The sequence below is a fragment of the Varanus komodoensis genome, unplaced genomic scaffold (genome assembly GCF_004798865.1).
Source record: "Varanus komodoensis strain SLA01 unplaced genomic scaffold, ASM479886v1 scaffold22, whole genome shotgun sequence".
Lineage (NCBI taxonomy): Eukaryota > Metazoa > Chordata > Lepidosauria > Squamata > Varanidae > Varanus > Varanus komodoensis.
The window spans coordinates 9350861-9374214 of NW_025335606.1; the positions used below are offsets into that span (position 1 = coordinate 9350861).

At 44.4% G+C, this 23354-nt stretch overlaps 1 protein-coding gene across 1 annotated transcript in view; it reads left to right on the forward strand.

The window, feature by feature from the left end:
* DCC (DCC netrin 1 receptor) overlaps nt 1–23354 on the forward strand; it is a 647852-nt gene that overhangs the window by 339635 nt on the left and 284863 nt on the right. The window contains exon 8 of the mRNA XM_044431047.1: nt 21945–22101. Within this exon, the coding sequence (XP_044286982.1) occupies nt 21945–22101 (157 nt within the window). The remainder of the gene's footprint in view (nt 1–21944; nt 22102–23354) is intronic.

Sequence of the window (23354 nt, forward strand, 5' to 3'; positions counted from 1 at the left end):
GTTATTTCTTATCATTGTATTTCTTATGAATGAATGACTTTTTAATATTATGTTCATATCCCACTCTCCAGCCAAAACACTCCAAGTGGCTTATGTGGAATTAATAACGCAGTTGCTCATCACAGGAATCAAAAATATGTCATACAGAAAGGGACAGGGAGGGAAGAGGAATAAAGGAAACTCAGGTACTAATAGCCCACACTTCTAAAAACATATGCCCTTCTGTTCTCCTGAGAACAGCAGTCTGGATTGACAATCACTGTTTGGTTTGTTTTAATTTTCTGTGGCCTCTGCAACCACTGCTGTTGTGTGTGCGTCTGTGTGGGAGATCCTCTATGAGTCCGCGGTCCGTAGTTTAGGGATTCCAGTTTCTCAAAACATCTTTTATTGAATTTGTACTGAATCATGTGTAAATAGCCCAACTGATGTAAGAGGAAATAAAGACTATCAAGAAGTCATGGCTATTTTTTCTGACTGATTCCAGTGAATATACTCCAGTTATGATACTTTAGCCGTTGTTTTCCCAAATAATTCTGGAGCTAAGAGTTGCTAGAATCACCTTACAGAGCTACAGATCTTAGAATGGTTTATCAGCCAGTTCCTCTTCCCCAGGAACTCTGGAAGCTGTACCTCTCTGTGTGAGGAATAGGTGTCCCCTAATGAGACTCCGTACCCTTGACAAACCATGGTCCCCAAGATTCTTTGGGGAAGTAATGGCTGTTTAAAGTGGAATAAAAGTATTCTAAATCTGTAGTGTGAATAAAGACTAAATCTGAAACCAACCCTCCATTTGGGCTTCTGAACAGTGCTCCAACCCTCTCAAAACAAATTACTTAGCAATTGTCCAGTCCCTTCCCTCACCATCCCTGGAAGCATCCACTCTGGCTCTTGAGCCATCAGAATCATTGAGGTTTCTTCTTCGCCATTGGCTAACATAATGCGCCAACCGCCACTGGAGGCCGTTTTTTAATAAACAGGAGCAATGACACATGATGAATTAGTTTGGATCATATTTCTGAGCCAATCAAGGCCCTGTTACTAAAACCTTTTCCACATTCTTGGATGCTGCTTACTTTGCTGGATTGCATCAAATATGTAAGTCAGCTGCTGCCTCTTGGCCATTGTTACCCAAGTAGTCTCTGAAACCTGCAATTGCGGAATTAACTGGTAAGTTGAAACAGTTGCATAATGATGACACTTCTTCTTCTGCACATCTTGGCTGGATTTCTGTTGGCCACTCATCATGTTATAGAACCTGAAGTTCCTTTATGACGTTAGGGAGGGACCCCTTGACTGTGGACTTTGTTGAATTCACTGTAAGTAGGTTGCGTCTCTTGTTGTTCACTATGCTGGTTACTGACTGACCGTGATTGAAGGACACTCTTTTCCAGTTATCTGTCAGTGTGATGGAACCAAATTTATTTTTGAACACTGCAGATTCTGCTTTTAAAATGGCCTCCCCCTTTTTCTCCACCAAAGTTTCCCAGATTCTAACAGATCTTTGAATATGTTTGTCTACTCTCACCATGGTAGTGGTTCTTTGCTGAAGATATTCTGAGAGGATTGCCAGTTCATTCAAAACATCATACAAAAGGGCAGAGATCAAGCAGAAGTTGTTCAGAAGACAAATGGTTATACAGAGCATTAAAAGAAGATCTCTGTTTGTGATCGACTCCTGTCCTCACTAGCAAACTTGACATGTGCTATAAACACAGAGAACCGTGAAATTCCAAACCGCTAAATAGCCCTAAAGGCTCTTTGAACCCATCTGACAACCAGGACCTTCCCAATCCTATTTATCTGCTCATCCAGTTGCTCTGAACATTGTCTGAGCTCTCATTTATTTTGTGGTGACCCGCTGTGTGATGAAAAAACCTTGCCCATGAATGTACGGAAATGATTCATACCACGGATTTCTGAAACTGTGTTATCATCAACCTGCTCTGACCTGTGAGGCAGACGATGCCACACCATGATGTTGGGAAATATTTTACAAAGGCCCTGTGCAACTCCCAGTTTCCTTTCTAGCATCACACTAGCTCCATCACTAATAAAACATACGAGATTTTGTTGGAGGTACTGAAGATTGAAACCATGTGATTTTAGGCATCGTTGGTGTTCTAGATTCTGCATTTTTCCCAGTAACTTCTAATAAGTCAAGAACAATGAAACATGGTTCTTTTTGTTTATCATATTCACATTTTAGATACACTATTAATCTGCTTTTATCACTGAGATTTACAGATTTATCAATAAGAACTGATACCTTACTGTGGATATTCTGTATTGCTTTGCAGATGTCTGATCTCATTATTAATGTAACGTGATTGATATTTTGAGTGGCACTGAATCTGGAATGCAGACCTTTAGCAAACTGTACACGATTCACTTTGCAAGCCCTTTTTATTTGGGATGCATTGCAATGATCAATGGAAGCCCCCCGTGTTGCTTTTTGGCTTCATCTAATATTTACTCTGCCTGTTTATGGGCAAGCAATTAGGAAAGCTGCCACACCTTCTTTCTAAGTAACTTGATTCTATGCATCAGAACTTCAACACCATTCCCTTGAAAGGGAAGAATCTTGTGTTTTGCAAGTTCCTAAATGCTTAACTTTGGAACATGCAGAACAACCAAGACTGCTTGATTCACACTTCAGCCATGGATTATTGCTCTTCCTGTTTTCCCACATTTCCACTGACCAAATTTCTGGCCAGACATTACTGACACCATCTGACTGTCCTTTGCTATTTCACAGAGATTGTGCAAAATACTGACTTCTGGGTCCACGCAACCAAACTGCTGCAACCAAACTGCTTAATGGGATGTTATAATGAGAATTCACTGTTTCTTCTGCAACTCCAGCAGTCTGACGCTCCACAACTGCTTTTGGTTTTTTGAAGTAGGAATTAATAATGGTTTGCTTGCAGTTCGAAGCACTTTTTGCGGTCTGCATAACAGACTCAGAAAGCCCTGTGAAGTTCAGCACTAACTAATCTCACAGGGAGAACAGAATACAAAAGAGCACTCACTCTTCTATACCCTCCAAAACAAAACACAAACCATTCCTAGTCTGCTATGTAAAAAGGAGAAAGGAAACTTAGCTGCTACAACTGGAACTTAACTACTCCCTTGGCGAGAAATAATTTTGACCTTTCAGTGATCTTGAAGCCACCCTCTGCCTATTCATTTCTTTGCAACTGAAATACAGGCATAAATGACCAGGATGGGAGGCAAGCGGGGATAGGAGGTAGCTTTTGGAGCAGCGAAGGCAAGCTGGCCACATGTTGCTGAACAGCAACGGCTGACCAGGAGGGAAACATCACAGAAAACACATGTCCGTACCTGGCAGGCCTGTCCAGGTAGGGACTGCCCAGGAACTGTTTGGGAACTGTCGAAAAAACACCCCTTTCTTATCCTGTTAAATTCAGGACTCCAATGCAGTGGCAGCTGCCAGCCACGAACCAGCAAAATTAAGGCTCTTGAGAGGTATTAGGGAAGGACCCTGGCTTTAGAGATCCAGCAACCCCTGAGCCCACCTCCCAAAGAAGTGAGCAACTCTGACCCCAAGGACTCCTTCCACTGGCCCCTAATTGCCCAGGCATTGCTGACTGTACATCATGCTAGCACTGGGTTGTGTTAGCAGAGCATTTTGGTTGCATTCACACACATGACAAAAACCCAGTGTGGTTACCATGGTTCAGTTTTTTACCATGCAGGCAATCAGGTGGTTTCCATCCTCCCCATTCAGTTGGCATGTATCCCATCAGAGGTGCACCTGAGATTCCACATGTGTATCTTCCTCATCATCCCGTTTATTATTATTATTATTATTATTATTATTATTATTATTATTATTATTATTATAACGTTTCTATGCCGCCCCTTGCCGAAGCCTCGGGGCGGCTTACAACACAATAAAATACATTGAAATACAATAGCACATAATAAATTACCATTAAATACAAAAAATACATTGAGTTACAAACATAATAATATAAAATTAAAATTATCAGTATAAAATATAAATTATCAGTTTATAGAAGCTGGATGGCTGGAGCAGCCGCTACAGCTGCCACTCTGTATACCATGACTGTGAAAAACATGGTCCTGGGTTCAGACAGCCCAACGAGCCACAGTGGTACAGAGAAACCACAGAACAAACCATTGCTTCTGACCAGGGATGCTAAAAACCCATGCTTACCATGGTGAAATAGCATGACTGGGTTCAACAACACAACAGATAAGCAACGGTAAGAAGCACCCCCCCCACCATGGCTCGTTGTGGTGTCTGAACCCAGTCAGTGAGTGGAAGAGCAGCAGGACTGTTGATAATGCCCTATTAGTGCATTGGAGTTTAAAATAAATTGTGAATGTAAGAATGAACCAATGTAAGCAGTTGCAGTTTGGTGAATCAGGAAAGCTTGACTAGATTAGCTGTCAGGATTATTTTCCTTGGGACGTTATGGGTGACGGGATTTTGTTTTGTATTTCCTCTCCAAGCTGCCTCTCCCTCCTCTCATCTACTTCCATCTTTCTTGTTGACTAATTAATCATGATGGATGTCACCTGGCCTATGAAGCCCTTGATTGAGGACTCAGTAGGGCAATAATAGGGCTAGCTAAGACTGTAGGCCTGATGGCTGTTAGTTTTGCCAATTGATTTCCTCATATACGGTGTCAGTTAATTATTCAGACTTGTTCAATGCACAAATGAAAGCAGCCATTGTGCCTATATTTCCAATTGATTTTTCTCACAAACATGAACAGCAATTTGCCTGTCCAAGGAAAAGAAGAAGTGAAATAATGCCCATTTTTCAAGCAAGACTTGATGGAAATTCTCCATGAAAAAGTGTAGGGTATGAACCTCATCTTGTAGTTGGAACCCAGCACAGCATAGAGTCACCATGGAATTGGGCCCAGAGTGGGGGAAAATAGCTAAAATCTGAATCTGAAGCTAGGATCTTCCATTTTGGGCTGAAATATCCAAGGGCTTGCAAGGAAGCAAATTTTTGTTTTAAGAAGCCAAGCCTTAATTTTCAGGTGGGTTTGGCATACTGTTAAGCTGCCATCTAGTTTTAAAACTTAAGGCTAGGTGTGGTTTCTCCTCAGGAGGGCTCCACTTTTGAAAGAACTAAAGGGATCTGTTTTGATATATCAGGACAAATCTCTCAGACTGCTCCTGCAAAGCCTTTCCGTGACTGCAATGGACCTTTGCTTTGCCCGCGGTTACATAATGACATGTGGGAAAGATGCCACCTTTCTGAGGGTTTGGACTGCATCTGACTGTTTCTTGCTCATCTTGCAGCTTGTGTGTGTGTGTGTGTGTGTGTGTGTGTGTGTGTGTGTGTGTGTGTGTGTTTGAGCGCAGATGTGGGCACAGGTGTGCTTGTGCGTGCGAGGGGACAGGTGTTCATGCTTCTGTAGAAATTGTTTTTCTTTTTTGCTTGTTTTTGCTTTCTAGATATCTTAGGACTCTGTGTGTCTTGGTCTTTGTGCTTTTGTCTGTGTGTGTGCGCGTGCGTGTGTGCGTGCGTGCGTGCATGCAGAGAGAGAGGGAGGGATGTTACGAGTATCTGCCTTGAATTTTCTTGCAAAATAAATAAATCACCACATTGAATGTGAAAACAAATTCTATTCACTGGTTTGTTTTCTGCATTTATTTCATTTCTAGGCAGCCCAAAAGCCAAAGTTCTCTGTGTAGTCAAGGAAAGTTTAAATGTCCGTGGAACACAGTCTGCATCCATAATAGCAATTCCCTAAGAATATAGGAAGAGCTGTATTGGACTGAATGGATATTTGAGCCTTAAAGCAGCTGTGGTTGAGTCGGTCAGGGCCAGGGCCATCGGACCCATGGGCAGGATCGCCCCCACAGCTTGTATTGTTCCCGTCATTCTAATGGAAGAACTCCCAGTTTTCTTCATCTGGTTTCCAGGTCTGAGTCCTGCAAATTTCATTGGCATCTCTTGCAATTTAGAAGGATCTAAGCGCCTACATTTGCAGAGGAGCTAAGGACCATTTTAATACTTACCTTGCAGAGGCAGAATTGTGGCTGACCATCTTTTGCTAGTGTTGCTGATGTATTATTCAAAAAATAAAGTTGTCTTCATGAAAATCTGACATTAAGAGTAGGAGGGAGTGCACAGTAAGAACTTTGCAGAGGCGTCTGCGTTCATCGATTTCAGAACACTGTTATCTAGAAGATGGTTAATTTCTTCTATCCTGGCTATCAAAACTCAACAATTATAGTATCTTTTTTAAATGACATATATTGCCTTCCCATTTTTTCCCTTGAAACAAAAGTACAGCAAGGTATTAAAATACAGGAATTAAGGTTGGGAGACATTTTTTGCAGTTCAGTTTAGATAAGGGTTTGTCAAAATTCACGAAGTTCTTCATATGGAAGTTGGAAAGTTCTTGAAAGTTGGAAAAGAGAAAAAATAGATGTGGAAGAAACTGAAACAGGGATTTGCATTCTTCGGTCTGAATAGTTTTGGTCTGAAGATGCTGCTTTCAGCCTTCATTGTGACACTGAAGTACTACAGCGGTACCTCGGCTCACGAACTCCTCAGTTCACGACCAAATTGGGTCGCGAACAAAAATTTCATAAAAATTTTGACTCAGGTCTGAACTCCGCATTGGGTGGCGACCACAATTGCTGCCATCTCCCCACCACCTCCTGAGCGGGGAGATGGCCACGATCGCAGCCGCACTCGTCCAGGGAAGACAGGAACGATTGGGGTTGTGCGTGGGGGGGGGGGGAGGTGGCCAAGATTGCACCCGTCTTTCCTGCACGAGCGCGCCCATGATCACACCCGTCTTTCCTGCAAGAGTGCAACCGTGCTCTCGCCCATCTCCTGCCACCAGCATGATTGCACCCATCTCCCCTCCCCCAGTGCACCCGTGGTCATGCTGGGGGGCGGGACATGGTCGCCATCTTGGTTGCTCTTTGTAACTTTGCTTCAATTTTTTCTGATTAAAGAAATAGTTGCAGAGTGGATTAACCTTATTTACATTGAACCTTATGGGGAAATTTGACTTGGCTCATGACCAATTCAGGTCACAAACAGAGTCCTGGAACGGATTAAGTTCATGAGCCAAGGTCCCACTGCACTTTGTTTTATCTTTTCTTTGTCAGCTACATGTTGGGCAAATACAATGTGGTTCTCTCCATAACAGGAATAGTTGTACCTACTGAATTTGATTGGTACAGACCTGTGAGAATTTCACTGTCATACATTTTTATAAGAGCTTAGGCTATGGGCAGGATAGAATTGAAAATAATAACAACAATAACAGTAACAACAATATTAATTTTAAAAGCCTTTCCAACGTTTGCACATTTCTTCATGTTCAAGATGGAAAAGATCATCAGATGAGGAAAAAGCCAGATGTGCCCATAACTAGCCAGATGCAGCATAGACTCATAGAAGAGAAGAGTAGGATGCAAAGTTACACCACCCCATTCAGGTGACTCTCCAGATACTTTTTTAATGTCTCCAGCGAGGGAGAGCCCGCAACTTCCCCAGGGAATAGGTTCCATTGCCATACTGCTCTGACAGTGAGGAAATTCTTCCTAAATCTGGATTCTTTTAACTTAATTCCCTTATTCCATGTCCTGCACTCTGGAATGAACAAAAAGAGATCTTGGCCATCCTCTTTGTGACAGCTTTTCTGGTACTTGAAGAGTGCCTCTTTTCTTGAGCCTAAACATGCCCACTTCTCTCAATATATTCTCACTGGGCTTTGCCTCCAGTCCCTGGATCATCCCTGTGACCCTCCTCTGAACCCTTCCTAGCTTTTCCTCATCTGTTAAAATTTTGGGGCCCAGAACTGGGCACACTACTCCAGGTGAGGTCTGACTAGAGCTGCATATAAAGGGACTAGTACTTCACATGTTTAGAAGTGTCATAACTGTCAATGCAGCCCGAAACGGCATTTGTCCTTTTTTGTATCAGCATGTGCTATTGAGCAGGAATACCATGTCTTGAGTTAATGCGGCACCATTACTGTTGCTGACATGGTGCAGTTCTAGAGGGCACCCATTGCCCTTTCACTGCAGATGTGGGGTCAGATGGTCTTGACACGGGGCTTGGTTGCACACCTCTGCATGTACTGTACATAAGGGCAGACAAAGGCTCAGAAAACAGGCTACATGTTCCAAAACCTATGAACGCATTTTATACAGAACTGTGAAACCAACGTAAATGTGGAACAGTGTGGGACATGTTGATGGGGGAAGGAGTCCTGTGTTCCTCACATGTTAGAGCGTGCGGTCACTAACTTTCTCTTCACACAAGGTATAAACACGTCATGGAATTTGCTGCCAAAGGTGGTGTGACAACCATTAGCTTAGGTGACATTAAGGGGGCAAAACCAATTCTTACAGGAACTTGGTCTGTCAGTGGCTAATTGCTCAGAGAACAGAGAGGAACTGCCATTTTAGGTGAGGAATGAGGTGTGGTGGTTAAGAGCAAGCTGGATTCTAGTTTCTGCTCAGCCATGGAGCCAACTGGGTGACTTTGGGCCAGGCCCAATCTCTCAGCTCAACCTTCCTCACAGGGTAGTCATGGGGATAAGACTGAGAGCAGCAGGAGGAGAAGGATGTAAGCCACTTTGAGTTCTTTGTGAGAAAAAGGGCAGGGTATAAAGCGGATATAAATAATAAAAAGTGTGTTGCTGAAATTGGAGTACTTTGGGGAGGTGGGGTCAGAAGGCCTTTTGCCTTAGTGTCTGTCAGCTTTCCAGAGGAATCTTGCTTGTTTGTCTCTGTGGAAAGCAGGAAGCAAGAGGGACTTTCAGCTTAATCCAGCAGTACTCCTGTTTGGACCACAGCAGGGTCCCGAATGGCACAGGCCTTTGCTGAAACAAGTCGGGGCCTGCTTGGCTTGCTGCAGCTACGAGTATTCCAGGCCACCATGGAATTGCAGTGAAAAATCAACCTTTTTGTGGGGTCAATTGTGGAGCTCCATTTTCAGTTTTTCAGATAAAACAATCATGGGTTGTTATGCTTGTTTAAAGGTAAATACCAGCCACACACTTGTCAGCATGGGTGAGCCGTTGCTTTTGTGTGGTGTTGGTAACATATCCTCATGAAGCACTCATAAAATCCCCTTACCTCTTTGTGTGCCCTGCTGAGCTATTATGATGCATCCAGTTCTGTGCCGCTTTTTATCTCTGCTAATAACATTAAAACAAAAGAAGAGAAACACCTACTAATGCTCTTTAGAAAAATGGATGGCATTTCTCTAAAATAATTTTTGGCAACACATCATTATTTCCTAAACTCTAGAAAATTAACATTTTTCTACCTAAAGTGACAGGAAATGAGACAGCTGTTGATGCATACCCACAATTTATGATTACTTAATGAGTTTTTATTACTTTAATTAATCATTGCAAGGAGTTATTTCTTTTCGTTTGCCTACATAATGGATTTTGAGCACAAGTGGCATTCGCAGGCCAATAGGCTTTCGATTTTAAGCTTTACAGTCTAACTGGCAGGGTTCCTGTTTGCATGCATAAAATTGAAGAGGAGGCTGGCCAGATACTTGGATGCAGAAATAGAAGCTGTGACATGGCGCCCCCTAGTGATGAGCAGCATAGTTTTCCCTGCAAGTGCTTGCAGGAGCGCACCGGTACATCCTTGCAAGGACTGGGGCCTAGCACAGTTAGGAGCTCAGGAAGGCTCCATGAACGTTTTCCCTGTGCCGCTCAGCTCGATCGTCGTGACATCTTCCTTCATAGTGGTTTGACTGTACCCCTTGTCTTCAAGCCTTGTCCTCAGGCGTGCTTCCAACATCCAGCCTTGTCCTCAGGCGTGCTCTTGTTATTGAGTGCTCCTTGAGTGCTTGAACCTTTGGGCTGACTCTGTCCTACCATGCCTCTTGTTCCTGTTCCTTGTTCTTTCCAACCTCGCTTTGTTCCTAACACTGCTTCGCCACGCCAGCAACGGACCTTAGCTTGCCTTGGACCTTGTCTTCACCTCTGATGTCTACAATGCCTTGTTGATATCTCATCATTCTCTCTTGCCAACCTCTGGTCCTGATGTTCCACCTATAGGCACCTGGCACCTACATCTCAGATCTGATGGATTCCATATTGCAAACCATGCTTCTGGAAAGGGACATTTGAACTCCATGTTCAAATCCACATTTTTGTGTAAACGGTCTTGATTTGTACTTCCAGGAATATTAAACCAGGATAGTTTTGTGCTTTTCTAAATTTAGCAAGGTTGCATTAGCAATCACTGTAGATGCTTCTCAGCTCAGAATAAATATAATGAAACATGTACAAACGTGTAGTTTAGAGAAATTTACATAAAATGCAAATTTTGAATAAATGATTTTACAAAAATACTTATTAGGGTAAAATGAATTATATAAATTCTTGTTTTTGTGGAAAAGGCATATAAAATAATGCATGCAGCTCTGCATGTTGAAATATTTATCAAAGACTGATGAAGAAACAGGCTGGAACTGTCTCATGAAGGGGCACGTCCAAAAGTGACACTGACTAGAAATTGTCTGTTCTGTCCACGCTTGCTTCTGATTGAATTTGGAATTTGCACTATAGGGACAAAATGAAATGAGTACAGCACAGAGGCCCAAGGGGCTAACATCAGACATTTGCCTCAGCTGTTAGGCTAGTCTTGCCCACGCAGATAGGAGCAGTTTTCTAAATTCAGCTTGGCGGTTCACATTCTTCTTACATCCAGAAATATAATTATGGATTTTCCCAGCTGGCTCCCCAAACAATGAACCGACATTCTGTTTTTTGGGGTGGCCCTTAGTCCTACTTTGTTCTTTTGAAGGCTGCCCTTTCCACAGCCAGAACGAACAGTCGGACCTTGATTGTGTCTGCCAGGGGCACCTGGGGAGAAGAAGGAGCATAAGCAGACAGTCCACGCGGCACAGTTTCTCCAGATATGGTGAAATGAATGGGGTCTTTAGAATCAAAGTTATATTCAGGGTTTCTAAATTTGCCTCCATGCCTATAAATTTGCACAGGAACATTTAATGTACACCTCTACTTTTACCGTTTCTTTTTTTGGGGGGGAGGGACAGGCGAAGACAGAACGTAACTGGCAGCATGTAGGTGGTGCGTGAATCATGGTTGGGACAAACTGTGCTGGCTTTTGTTCCTCCTCGCATTGATGGTCCTCCTCTTGCACTTGACCCGGTCCTGAGCCAAGCCACAGGGAAGCCCACAAGGCCACGCAGAGTCCTAGTTGCACCACCATCCGGCTTCTTCCGCACTGTCTGCAGCAGCCCAAAAGGGACCCAGCGGAAGAGGGAAGCTGCTCGCACCGTGCTTGGGATGGGGAACTTTCCTGGTCCGTCCTTCACAATCAACTGATCTTCACCAGCCCTCGTCAGCCCCAGAAGGAGCTGCTGCTGGAGCGGCTTGTCCTGGCACACAAGGGGAGTGCAGCTTGTGAGGCACATGGGCTTTCATTCCTTGTGGGGAAGTCTGGCAATGCTGCCTATATTCATCCAGAAGTTGGACTTTGGTCTGCTGCAAAGCAGACTGGCACCCAGGAAGTGCAGCTCAGGGAACCTGTTGAATTTCCACACCGGGACAGATTCTTTACACACCCCTAAGCTGGGATAGTGGTGGAGGAAGGGGAATTCCTTATTTATTGTAAGCAGTCCAGAGACCCAGAGTGATGGACAGGTTAAAAATATCCCAAATAAATAAATAAGTCCCTTGCCAGAGGAGATGACGCTGCATCCTGGACTAGGTGGTCTCCATGATCCATGGCAGCATCCTGTGCTAGAGGTATTAACGAAGTTGTTGTGGAAGAGCTCGAACAGAGGCCTGGCTTAACGTGGACTTCGTTACTGAGGCTCGCTTTGCTTTCCCGTGCCTCGTCCTGCCAAAATGAACAACTAATAGATGCTGTGAGACCGTGTGGCTGAGGAAAGCTGTGATTCCTTTTGCAGGCTGATGCTTGATGCCATTCCCTGTGTGTACATGTATCCTGGTCCGTGCATGTTATTAGCAGGCACTTGGGCTGGGTCCAGTTTGTAGAAAGCTAATTAGTCCATGACACTGGCAGCCTTCTCTTCTTGGTGTTAATTTGTCCATATTCGTGCAAGTGTGAGGCCATTAGCTTGGAGTTAGAGCCAGTTACAGTGTGCCCAGATGCTTTTTCAGCTTCCCCAGCTCAGTTCCGCCAGCCCTTCTTGATCCTCACCTGCCAGCCCTCCTGTCATTGCCCCGCTGAGCCATATGTGTTTATACTGCTTATTAATGTACTTTGGCAAGACGCTTGCAGTCAAAAAAGGCATCCTTTTTGCTCTTCTTGGACGGAAAAGGCTGCCTTCGGAAAACATAATGTATCAAATGCATGCACCAACTTTCCCCTCAAGGTGTTTTGAATGCTTTCAGCTCACCCAGGGACTAGTCAGGATTAAGGAGCTTTTGCTTTGCACTTATCTTGCACAAGGCTGGGCTCCAGGCATTACTTGTATGCGTTTCTTTTGTGATGTCAATCTGGTGTCCTTGTAGAACTGTCTCTACATTTGTTTCTTGTCCCTGTGATCCATGCATATGGAATAGGCATGGCAGGCTAGAAGAGGAGCCACATCTTTAGATTTCTGTCCTTATGCTAAGAAAGCTGCAGGTATTTCCACAGCACAGCTGCAAAAATGTCTTTCTGGAGCATCCCCGTGCTAAAATCGTCCTGCCCAGGTGGCTGCATAAAACATAGAGCATATTTCTGTTGCTCTAGAATCTAGCACAATTAGCCACCCTTTTGGGTTCTGTTTGGAAAACTGAAGATGCGGCAGGGTATGTGTTACAAAACAATCTTCAAACTGTTTGCACTGTTTTAATTTATTTAGTGTCCCTGTTAATAATGTTCCATTTCTCTGCAACCATTTTCACAGCATGTGGACATGTTCCAGGTGGTTAAAATAAAAGGGCTCCTTCTCTTTTTGCTCCTAAATAATGCATTAAAGAAAAGACAGGTGGGCTTCATGTATTACACAACCAAGCAACTAACCAATAGAAAGACAAGAAAACTCCAGAAAGCTGGAATCCATTCTTCAGCAGCTGTGGGCTTCCTCTCACAAGTGGTAACTTTCACCAGCTGCCATTCCTGGTGGCCAGCCTTCTTCCTGACTCACTGCTAGTGGCAGCAACAGGTGGGAAGGGGGGCATCGTGAGTAGGCACACTAAAAAGGGGGAATCTGGTAGATTTCCACAGAAGAAGGATCCCTAAAGGGCGGGGCGGGGCGGGGCGGGCCATGGCTGGTGGAACCAGAGTAGGCAGAGCCTGGGGTAGCAAGCAGATATGGGGACTGAGCCACTCAACCCATTGTTTTGTTGTTAGTCACGAAGTTGTGTCCAACCCATCACGGCCCCATGGACAACACTCCTCCAGGCCTTCCTGTCCTCCACCATCCCCTGGAGTCCACCCAAGCTCACACCGACTACCCAAAGTGCCTTTTTCTAGCAAGACAGGCTACAAATCAAGCAAGTAAATAGATATTGTATTCCTACTCCAGCAAGGGAGGAATCTCAGATAGGTGGAGGCTGATTAAATGTTCTCATAAAATATTAGAAACATAGAAACTAGGGGCCTCCCAGGCCATCTAGTCTGACCTCCAGCACCAGCCGGCTTCGCTCACGACATGCTCACCATGTGGACGTCCAGCCTATCCTTGAACACCCGCACCGATGGGGCCTCAACGACCTCTCGTGGAAGCCCTTTCCACACCCTCGGGGTCCTGACTGTCAGGAAATGCTTCCAGGCATCCAAATGGAACCTTGGCCCCCTGAGTTTTGCTCCATTGGAGCGCGTCCTGCCTTCCTCTGCAGGGGAGAACAGGTCTGTACCCATCTCCATGTGACATCCCTTCACATACTTGTATGTCGCCAACAGATCCCCTCTGAGTCTCCTCTTCTCCAGGCTGAAGAGACCCAGTTCCCTCAGTCTCGCCTCATATCCCATCCCCTGCAAACCGGCCACCAACCTTGTGGCCCTGTGCTGCACTGACTCTAACCTGGCTATATCCTTTCTGTAATGAGGGGCCCAGAACTGAGCACAATACTCCAGGTGCAGGCACACCAGAATCATATACAGTGGTAGTAATATCTCTCTTGATCTAGAAGCCATGCTTCTGGCTATGCAACCAAGGGTGGCATTCACCCTCTTGACCACCACATTTGGAGAATCCTAGATTCTCACTTTCACCCCCATCACCCTCCCAATCCCAGGATTTTTCTTGAAGGAGGCGGGGTAATAGAATATCGGAAAAAATATGGGCAAGAGATTGGGATTCTCAGGATTTCAGGCAGAAAAAGGCCTTTCTTATCATCTGGTACCTGATCTTTTTAACAGGAAATGCTTGGTATTGAAGATAATTTCTGCAGGAAAACCTATGCTTTAATATTTGATTCATCATCTGCCTTTTCAGCCATTGGATGAATTTTCCTGAAATATTAAGACCTAAGCAAAAATAAAACCATCATACACACGGGGAAAAATCCAGCCAGCCATGCAACACAAGTTTCAGCTTCTCACATCAATAATAATAAAACCATAAAGCAGCATATAATAAACAAATGTTCAATAGAAAATATATTCATACAATCAGTTTGTAAATAAGACTTACATAATTTTGCTACAGCAAAAGGAAATAAAAAGCAGCCAGATATGACTAAATCTGCATATTGCCATATTTAGAACATGCTCATTTATACTTCGTTTTGATTCTAATAGGCCCACCACTTGAAATTGGTCTCCGTTGACTTACGATTCCGCTCCCTTCAAGGCTATTTGCCTGTTATATGCTAACCATGCTCAGAGCCTACATACAATCTGATCCCAAGAAGTGCAGCCATGCCAGGGGGAGACAGCCAGCGCTGAGGTCAATGAAATCTCTCTTCCCCTTTGCTTTCCCTTCCTCAGCCACAAACCCCCTTTCTTAGAACAAGGAAGCCTTGTACAATGCTTGTCCAGTCATTAAATTTCCTTTCCCCGTCAGGGCTTGAAGAAGCCAAGGCTGACACAGAGAAAGCAGAGCACGGCCACTTTCCTTCCTCCCCTTCCCCTTCCCCTTCCCGTTCTTCACCAAGAGATGAACCCGCTAGGTGTTGGCGAGGTTGAAGCACTGGTATTTGCCCCCATAATTTCTGTTACAAGTACACTGCCATAGATAGCTAGTTCACATTTTTTTCTTCTGGATAATTTATCAGTCAGCAAGTCACATTTAAAAGCTGCAGTTGCTGCTGCAGGAGGTTCTTTAACTTGGCATCAAAATGGTCTCTTTCCTTCTTCGCATGCTTGAACTGCAAATTGTGCTGTTTCCAACTGCTGCAGATAAATGTACATAACGGGATCTCTGGTCTTATTGTAGTGTCATCCAGAAATGCTGTCTGCTTAGGTCTCAGAGAAAGAGGCCAGTGTCAACTGACATCAGTTATTACTATGCTCTCTTAGCGGTGGCAATAGCTTATTAGTGAAATATATATATAAATGCATGTAATATTTGGAAGTACTGGGTCATGCCCTCAACTCGTTCATCCCATTCAGTCTATATGGCATGTCAGCTTGCGTTAGCCTCTAATAAGAGGGAAGGATGCCCCTGTTATGACCTGATGAGCAATTCTTTTCTTCTGTCTCAGGGTGTCATAAACTTGCTGTTGAATGTTCTGTTCCTACACCGGCAGATCAGATCAGCTGAAAGACCTGATAGAAGCCAGAATAGCTTGCCCTCTTCCTTCTGCAAAGGTGCATCTGTGTAAAGGCATAGACATCAGCAGAGAGATTGGTATGGGGGACTGGAAGAGAATAGAGAATGCTCTCCAGAACTTTATATGTGGGGCCACAGCCCAACCTGCTTTGCATGCCAGGTGATGTTGACAATACTGGAGATGGAGATGGTGGCAGTGATGAAAAATAATAATTTTATTTCTCTCCCAGCCAATCGTTGAAGCTCTCTGAGCAATGATTGATCAAAAAACACTCTTGTAGTGAAAAGAGCTACAAAAACAATACTAATGAAACATAATATAAAACTCCAATATACAAGATTGAAAATGGTTTAAACAATTTCAATAAAAACAAGATATTATTAAAACAAGTGGTTTATCCAATCACATGCTATTACATGCCTGGGAACAAAGGCCTGCGAACAAAGTCCTGAGTTTCAACACGATGTTGAAAAGATGTCAATGTTGGGTCCAGGTGGGCCTCACTGAGGAGACCATTCCATAATGGGAGGACACCACTGAGATATTCTTCCTCCATGTTGCCTCTTTCTGGGCATCCCTTGGAGATGGGATTATGCCCAGCTAGAGTGAGATCAGAAGAGGTGTTCTACCAGGTTTTGTGGTCCCAAGTCCGTGATAGGTTAAAACCAGCACCTTGAATTCGGTTCAGAACAATATTGGCAGCTCATGCACATGAACCAAAATTGGTGTTCTTCATTTAGACCTTCTGAGCCCACTAAGTTAATTGGGCCGTAGCATTTTGCACAAGGCACAGCTTTGGAAGGGCAAACCCAGCCAGTGTTGACAATGCAGGCTTGATGGACCAATGACCAGATCCTGCATAAGGCAATTTTCAAAGTTCTTAGTGAGGTAAGAGAATAATCCCCCCTCCCCGTCTTTCAAACCAGAGTCCAAAGAAGTGGACAGGAACAAGGCCAACTGATGAGAAAAATGGATCTTTTAGGCTTGGATGCTGGACCCAAGTTGCTGTCTAAATGAAGGACGGACCCCTCTCTGTGATATAACCAGTGGGCAGGGGAGTGACCAAGAAGAATATATGAGAAATCCATTTCAGTTCATTCTTGATCAGGATTCACACATCTTGCACTTTCCGGACTGAGCATGGGCCCAGCAGCAATCCACAGTCCAAGTTGGCCTGTGATGCAACTTGAAGACTAATCCAAGTGGGCTGGATGGCACATGCATAACTGAACAATTTGCATTACAATATGCACAAATTCTTTTCTCAATGGGAGAAAAATGTGTACCTTCCAAGAGCCAATATAGTGCAGTGGTTAGAATGCTGTGCCTTGGGAGATCCAGGTTCCATCTGTGAGGCCAAGGCCATGGGTGGCAGCAGGGAAGGGCAGAATGCCAGGCCCAGGGCACAAGCTCAGAGTCTGGAGCTTCGTTATTGCTCAGAAGCTGGAGACAAGTCAGTAGGTCCAAGTCAAGAGCACGGAGGAGAGCAGCCAGATTTCACATGCACAGAGAGAGAGAGTCAGAGCACAAGGTCAGTTTACTGGTGAGTGATTGCTGCGACGGTACGAGCAGTTGGAGTAAGGCAGGGTCTACTCGGGGGGAAGGACAGGAACAGCTGAAAGTGTGCAGGCTGGAGCAAGGCAGGGTCTATTTGGAATGAGGCAAGGTTTTCTGAGCCGAAGCACACAGAGTCCTGAGAATGGCTTGCACTGCTGTAGCAAACATCAGAGGTGTGACGGCATCTTTTATGTAAGTCTGCAGGACCTTCAGCTGTAGTGCATGATTGCTTCAGAGGGACCAGCAGGCTCTGATCCTGACACAGTCCCTGCTTGGCCGCGAAGCTGACTGGATGATTTCAGGCCACCCATTGCCTTGCAGCCTAACCTAACTCCCAAGATGGTTTTGAGGATCAAATGGAGTGGAGGAGGAGGAGGAGGGAAGCCCCTGTATGGTTTTTCTTGGTATGAAAAACTGGGAACTAAATATAATTATGAATGTTTTCCAAGAATCTCCATGGAAAGACACATGGACTTCCATGTGTAATGACCCATTTCCCCTCACACACATACTCTCTAAGACCACAAAGACTACTCTAGAGTTTAAAAAAGGAAACAAAGATACACCGTATTTTTCTGTGTATAAGACACTACTTTTTCTTAAAAACATTTACTTAAAAATGGAGGTGTGTATTATACACGGGGCCAAGAGGAGGACCGTGGGCACACTCGTGGGGGGGGCGGAGACTGGCGCGATCACACGTGTGCACAGGGGGCGGTGAAGTGGTGCATGTGGGTGGGGGGCGGCAAGTCACCACGGGGGGGACGGCGAAGTGGCGCACGCCGGTGGGGGAGGTGGGGAGGAGGTGCATGCGCTCTGCAGCAACTTGCTTGCTGGAGATGGGTAGGAAAAGTGGGGGGCATCCTATACATGGGGGCGTCTTATAGAAGGAAAAATATGGTAGTTTCTAGATATATACCAAAAAGCAGTATTGATTTTGGCTTGTCAACTGTCATTCCACCTTCCCAAAGTAGCTGGATGACTGGAATATTGTTGGAGGTGGGAGGCTAGAAGCCTGCAACAGAGGATTCCCAGTCCCCTTGCCAAAATCCTTTGGGTGCAGTCATCATGATTGTGATTGCAATTGAGGCAGAATCTCCAAGCTTGCCACCCTATAGACATCAACAGATATGGCAGCAGTTGGGGAGGTCTTCTTGGGAGCTGACAGTGACCAACATCCTTTCTCCATGTCTCCCAAGGCCCTTCTTGTAGCATCATTCCAGGGGAGTTCTGGAGAAAAATGATACCCACCCGGAGTAGCCACCGTTTCTTTTCCCCCTTCCAAAGCTCTCAGCCCTCCTGCTGCCATTGTGATGGATAATATCAACAATAACATTTATGCAAGCATTTAAATAAGGGGGTGCGGATCAATTGTTGATGTTCACAACCAAGAATGAGTGCCCTTTGGAACCAAGGTTGCCCTGCAAAACCAAGGTTTTGAAAAAGTACCCATTATCTGGGTTCAGACAACATGACAAAACCACAGTGGTTTTTTACCACTGTTGGTCTGTTGTAGTGTCTGAGTCTAGGCATGGTATTTTAACATGGTAAGTTTAGTTTTGATAAGAAACCATGATAAGAAGCAAGGGTTTGCTCTATGGTTTCTCTGTACCATCATGGTTTGTTATTCTATCTGAATCCGGGATCATGGTTTCCATGGTCCTCCTGGAATGCAACTACTATACAGTCCCCTGGAAGGAGCAATAACTGCAAGAGTCACTCCAGCCATTCATCCCTATGTACAGACTAATGAGGAAGCAGCAGGCAACACAGGAAGGGGACGATGTATCTTGGGATTGAAATTCAGGCACGGTAGCCAATGACATACATGCCAACAGTGGAAAAACTGAGCAGGGAGGATGGAAACCACAGTAACATAGAAACCACTTGATTGTCTGTCAGGAAGCTCATGCTGAAAACCTAGAAACTGTGGTAACCATGGTATTCATGGTGCCTTGAACCCAGCCAAAGCTGTAAAAACCATTCTGAAGCAGATGTATCCTTCCTCAAATATCTTGACCACAAATGGATGATTGAGCATGCTCAAACATTAAGAAAAAGTAATATTTCAGTGACTGAAGACATAACCTGTTGAGTACAGATGAACAAACCAGCAAAATTCAAGCCTATCGAGTGTCTCTAAATTCCACTTCAAAACACTTTCTGACTCATGTCCTTATCCAGTGGAGAGCTTTGTTTTTCTCGCTTATATTTCTAGGCACATTTCCCCAAATTATGCATCAACCGTGCACAGTTTTGAAAAGTGTGCATGTTCCTCTTATTAATTAAAGCATGTTTGCATGTATGTCTCAAAAATGCAGTTTTTAAAATGCATTCCCCCCCCCCATGCAAACAGCACTACAAGCTCAGAAATGTATAGATTTGTGCCACATATTACGTTTCAGTTTCCATTCTTTGCAAACTGAACTCCTTCTGGTTAAAAATGAAATGAAACAGGTTTATCCAAGAACCCATTTTGAAAATATAAAAATGAATACAGTGGTAGCTGCCTTTTCTGTATCGTAGTAAATGGAAGATATTTACTATTTACTGCCACTCTGTAGCTATGCATGTTGGTGTTTTCCTAGTCACAGCAAAAAGTATTACATCAAGCACATCACTGTTTATGGAGTGATTAAAGGACCGAGGCCAGAGACCCAGGGGTCCATGCAACACCATCACAGCTCAGGTTCAGCACTAATGCCCAGGGCAATTCCATCAGCTAATAGAATTTCCATCTGATCCCAGAAAGACCTGATTCCAATCCTTTTGCTTGTCTCATGCAGAAATCCTTTGCGTGCTTACCTGGGGGAAGCCCTATTGAACTCAGTGGGACATGCATAGAACTGTGCAGTACATTTTGTTGTTTGTTGGGGGCAGTGACTTAGAATGGCAAACCAGCGGGCACAGGTGAGAGTCAGTTGTGCTGTTGTTGTTGCTTAATTATTCAGACAAACATGGGAAAGGAAAATCCAAAGTGTGTTCGCTGGATGGTTAACCCAGATAGAGGTAGACTGGAACTGGGTCAGCACTATATGTGAGTTCCCTCTTGAAGATGTGTCATTCATTGGGATCTTCAGCCACCCAGAGGACTTGCCAATCATGGTGACCTGCAGTGTGGTAGCAGGCACTAACGGAAGTGCTTCTACTACCTCTGGTGGGTACCAACATGCTGCCCATCATTTTCATGTCCCATCAATGCTGCTTGTGCATGGAGGTTGGTGAATCCAATGTCAGGAAAGCTGTGCATTCACGCCAACTTTTACTCCAAACTTTTCAGGAGCTATCCGTGGTGCTAAACCTATTTTGCCAATAGGATTCACACCACGGATATGTCAATGTGCTATTCGAGGAAGAGGGACTAAGAAGAACCAACAGGTGGCCCATGGCCACAAATCTGTTCACGGTGAAAGTTGAATTTGATTCCATGCACACTGGGCAAGCACCAGTGGGAGCAGCTTGCTGTCCGAATCCATCCTGCGCAAAAGAGGGCCATGCTCACTGCAGGACCTCTCCCTGTACCTTGAGGTGGCTAGAAGAAAGGTTGGCTTGGCTGCCTCCCTGTGGCTAGGGCCAAGAGGTTCCCAGCAACCCCAATTAATCTCTCCTATGCAGACTGGTGTGGGTGAACATTTGCTGCAGTCCTGTATGACAGCCCCTTGGTTTGGTACAATATGATTGACATTATCTATCATCAGATAATTCTATTATTAAAATCATTTTCTCATCTCCGAATCCCAGGAAAAGCTCTGGTTGTAATTAGTGCTACTTGTCCTTCTATTCTGTTCCATGCTAGGAGAAATTATATACCAATTTGCAATGGCTATTGGGGGTGGGGGGCACTGAGCTTTGAAATATTTGGAAAAGCTAATGAAATTTAATTTTATAAATTTAATGCAGTTAGTAGTAAAATCAGGAATACTTGATTGTGGCCTTAATCAACCTTTCAATTTTTGAACAGGTGGTCTCTAGGCATAATCTACAAATGGAAAAATACATGGATATCTGCTCTGTCTTTGTTGAAGTCTATGCATTGTTATCCCCAAGAAAAGTAATATATCTTTTAAAACATAAATATATATAAAGCTACACTCAACACATATCATTGTGATGGATTACACTCAGCTTTCATCCTAGAAAACTATAATACTTAATTTTTGATTTTATTTTTGTTTCTGTTTTTAAAATTCACAATAAACATTGATGGGGAAAAAAGATGGACTAAGGTATTCCCAGGATGCAGCCGTAATAATATTAGGAATTTCAGTTACATTTTCCAGGTGTAGCCCATATGTGATGTTTGGCTGAGAGCAATCCATGGATTCTAGCCACGCACTATTACAGAGCTACTTAGCCATACGGGTAATGTGTTTAATTGTGCTCTAAAGTGATATCTGTGAAAACTATGAAGACACCAGAAGCGTGTCTTCTGGTTCTGGTTCTGCTACACAGTTATTTCTTGAATTTTTTAAAAAGCATGTTACATTTTAAAAAGTGGTTTCACTGTTAGTTTTCTCTCTTTTTTTTCTTCTCTCTTTTTTCCTCTGTTCATCTTATTCACACCTGATCCACTTGGTCCTTTGTTTTCTAAAATGTCAGTTGTGCCTACAACGGTTTTTCCCGCTAGCCCTAAAACCCCAGAACCATCAGCTTCTCTGACGGATTCCTCTCCTTCCCCTTCTTTAGCTGTCCCAAGTTCCAGTGTCCTTCCCTCTGCTCCCCGCGATGTGGTCCCTGTTTTGGTCTCCAGCCGATTTGTCCGTCTCAGCTGGCGTCCCCCTGCAGAGGCCAAAGGCAACGTTCAGACCTATGCCGTCTACTTCTCTAGAGAAAGCGTCAACAGGTAGGTCCAGCAAATGCATGCCTTCTCCCAGGTAGCACGTGTGCTCATGATCATGTTTTCTGTGTGACCGAGGAATCCAGCTTTGCACCCAAAAAGCTCAACTTGGTGATCGGCATCAGTTAGAAAAGCTGAGCCAATGTGTATGTTTTCACAATTTCGTTCTGCATTTGCTTTTGTGGAGAATGGGCCACTGCAACAATTTCCACTGCAACAATTAGCCCAGGGGTGGCTAATGGAGTACCTGCAGGGATGAAGGTACCCGGGAATATCTTTACTTCTTTCTTGGTGTCTGCTACAGTGCCTCACCTGCTACACTCTGTGTGTTTGTGCATGTGTGTGTGTTGCTTTTCACTAACAGGTAGGATTGCTTCAAAGAATACTGATACCCTCTGGCTGCTGCCATACTAATTTCCCATAAATATACATGTGGCTCAGAGACATTCTTAGGAAATGAAGATGGCAGGTGCTCCAGGCAGATCCTTTCCTCTGCATTGAGTCCATTAGGTACTGGTACTCAGGACAGTTTCTCAAATTTCCAGATGTGCCCAGCAGCTCGAGATGTTGATCTATCCAGAGTTAGTCCCATACTGAAGTTGACAGCATCCCTTCTTCTTAGGAAACACAAGCGAAGTCTATGAAAAGATTGCTAATGGTTGCAAGGAATTAACCTGGATTGTTACAAGGTTTTTGAAGCTACAACAAAAAGATGAAGAGTGAATGTAAAAGATGCACACTGTCCATTGACGAATCAGATTAGACAAGGTGTGCTCTACAGCACTGCAGAAAAGCTAAGCCAGGCATAAGTAGTCTAGGCTGCAGCTTTTGGACTGCAACTTTCATAATTCCTATCCAGCATTACCAGTGGCAAAGGATTATGGGAACTGCAGTCCAGCAGGCTCTAACATCTGACGGGGATGGGGCGTTATGCTCACATGACTCCAGTCCTCCATCAGCTTCACTGGCTTCCCATTGAAGCCCGGGCCCAATTCAAGGTGTTGATTATGGCCTATAAAGCCCTAAACAGCTTGGGTCCTGGCTACCTGAATGAGCGCTTACGTCCGTATATGCCCGACCGCCCTTTGAGATCTGCGGGAGAGTCCCTTCTCCGGGAACCCTCCATGAAAGAAATTAGGAGAGTAAGTACCCGGAGGAGGGCTTTCTCTGTGGTGGCGCCCAACCTATGGAATTCACTCCCCAAAGAGGTCCACCTGGCACCGAAAAACCAGTAACGACGGTGCCAGGCGGACCTCTTT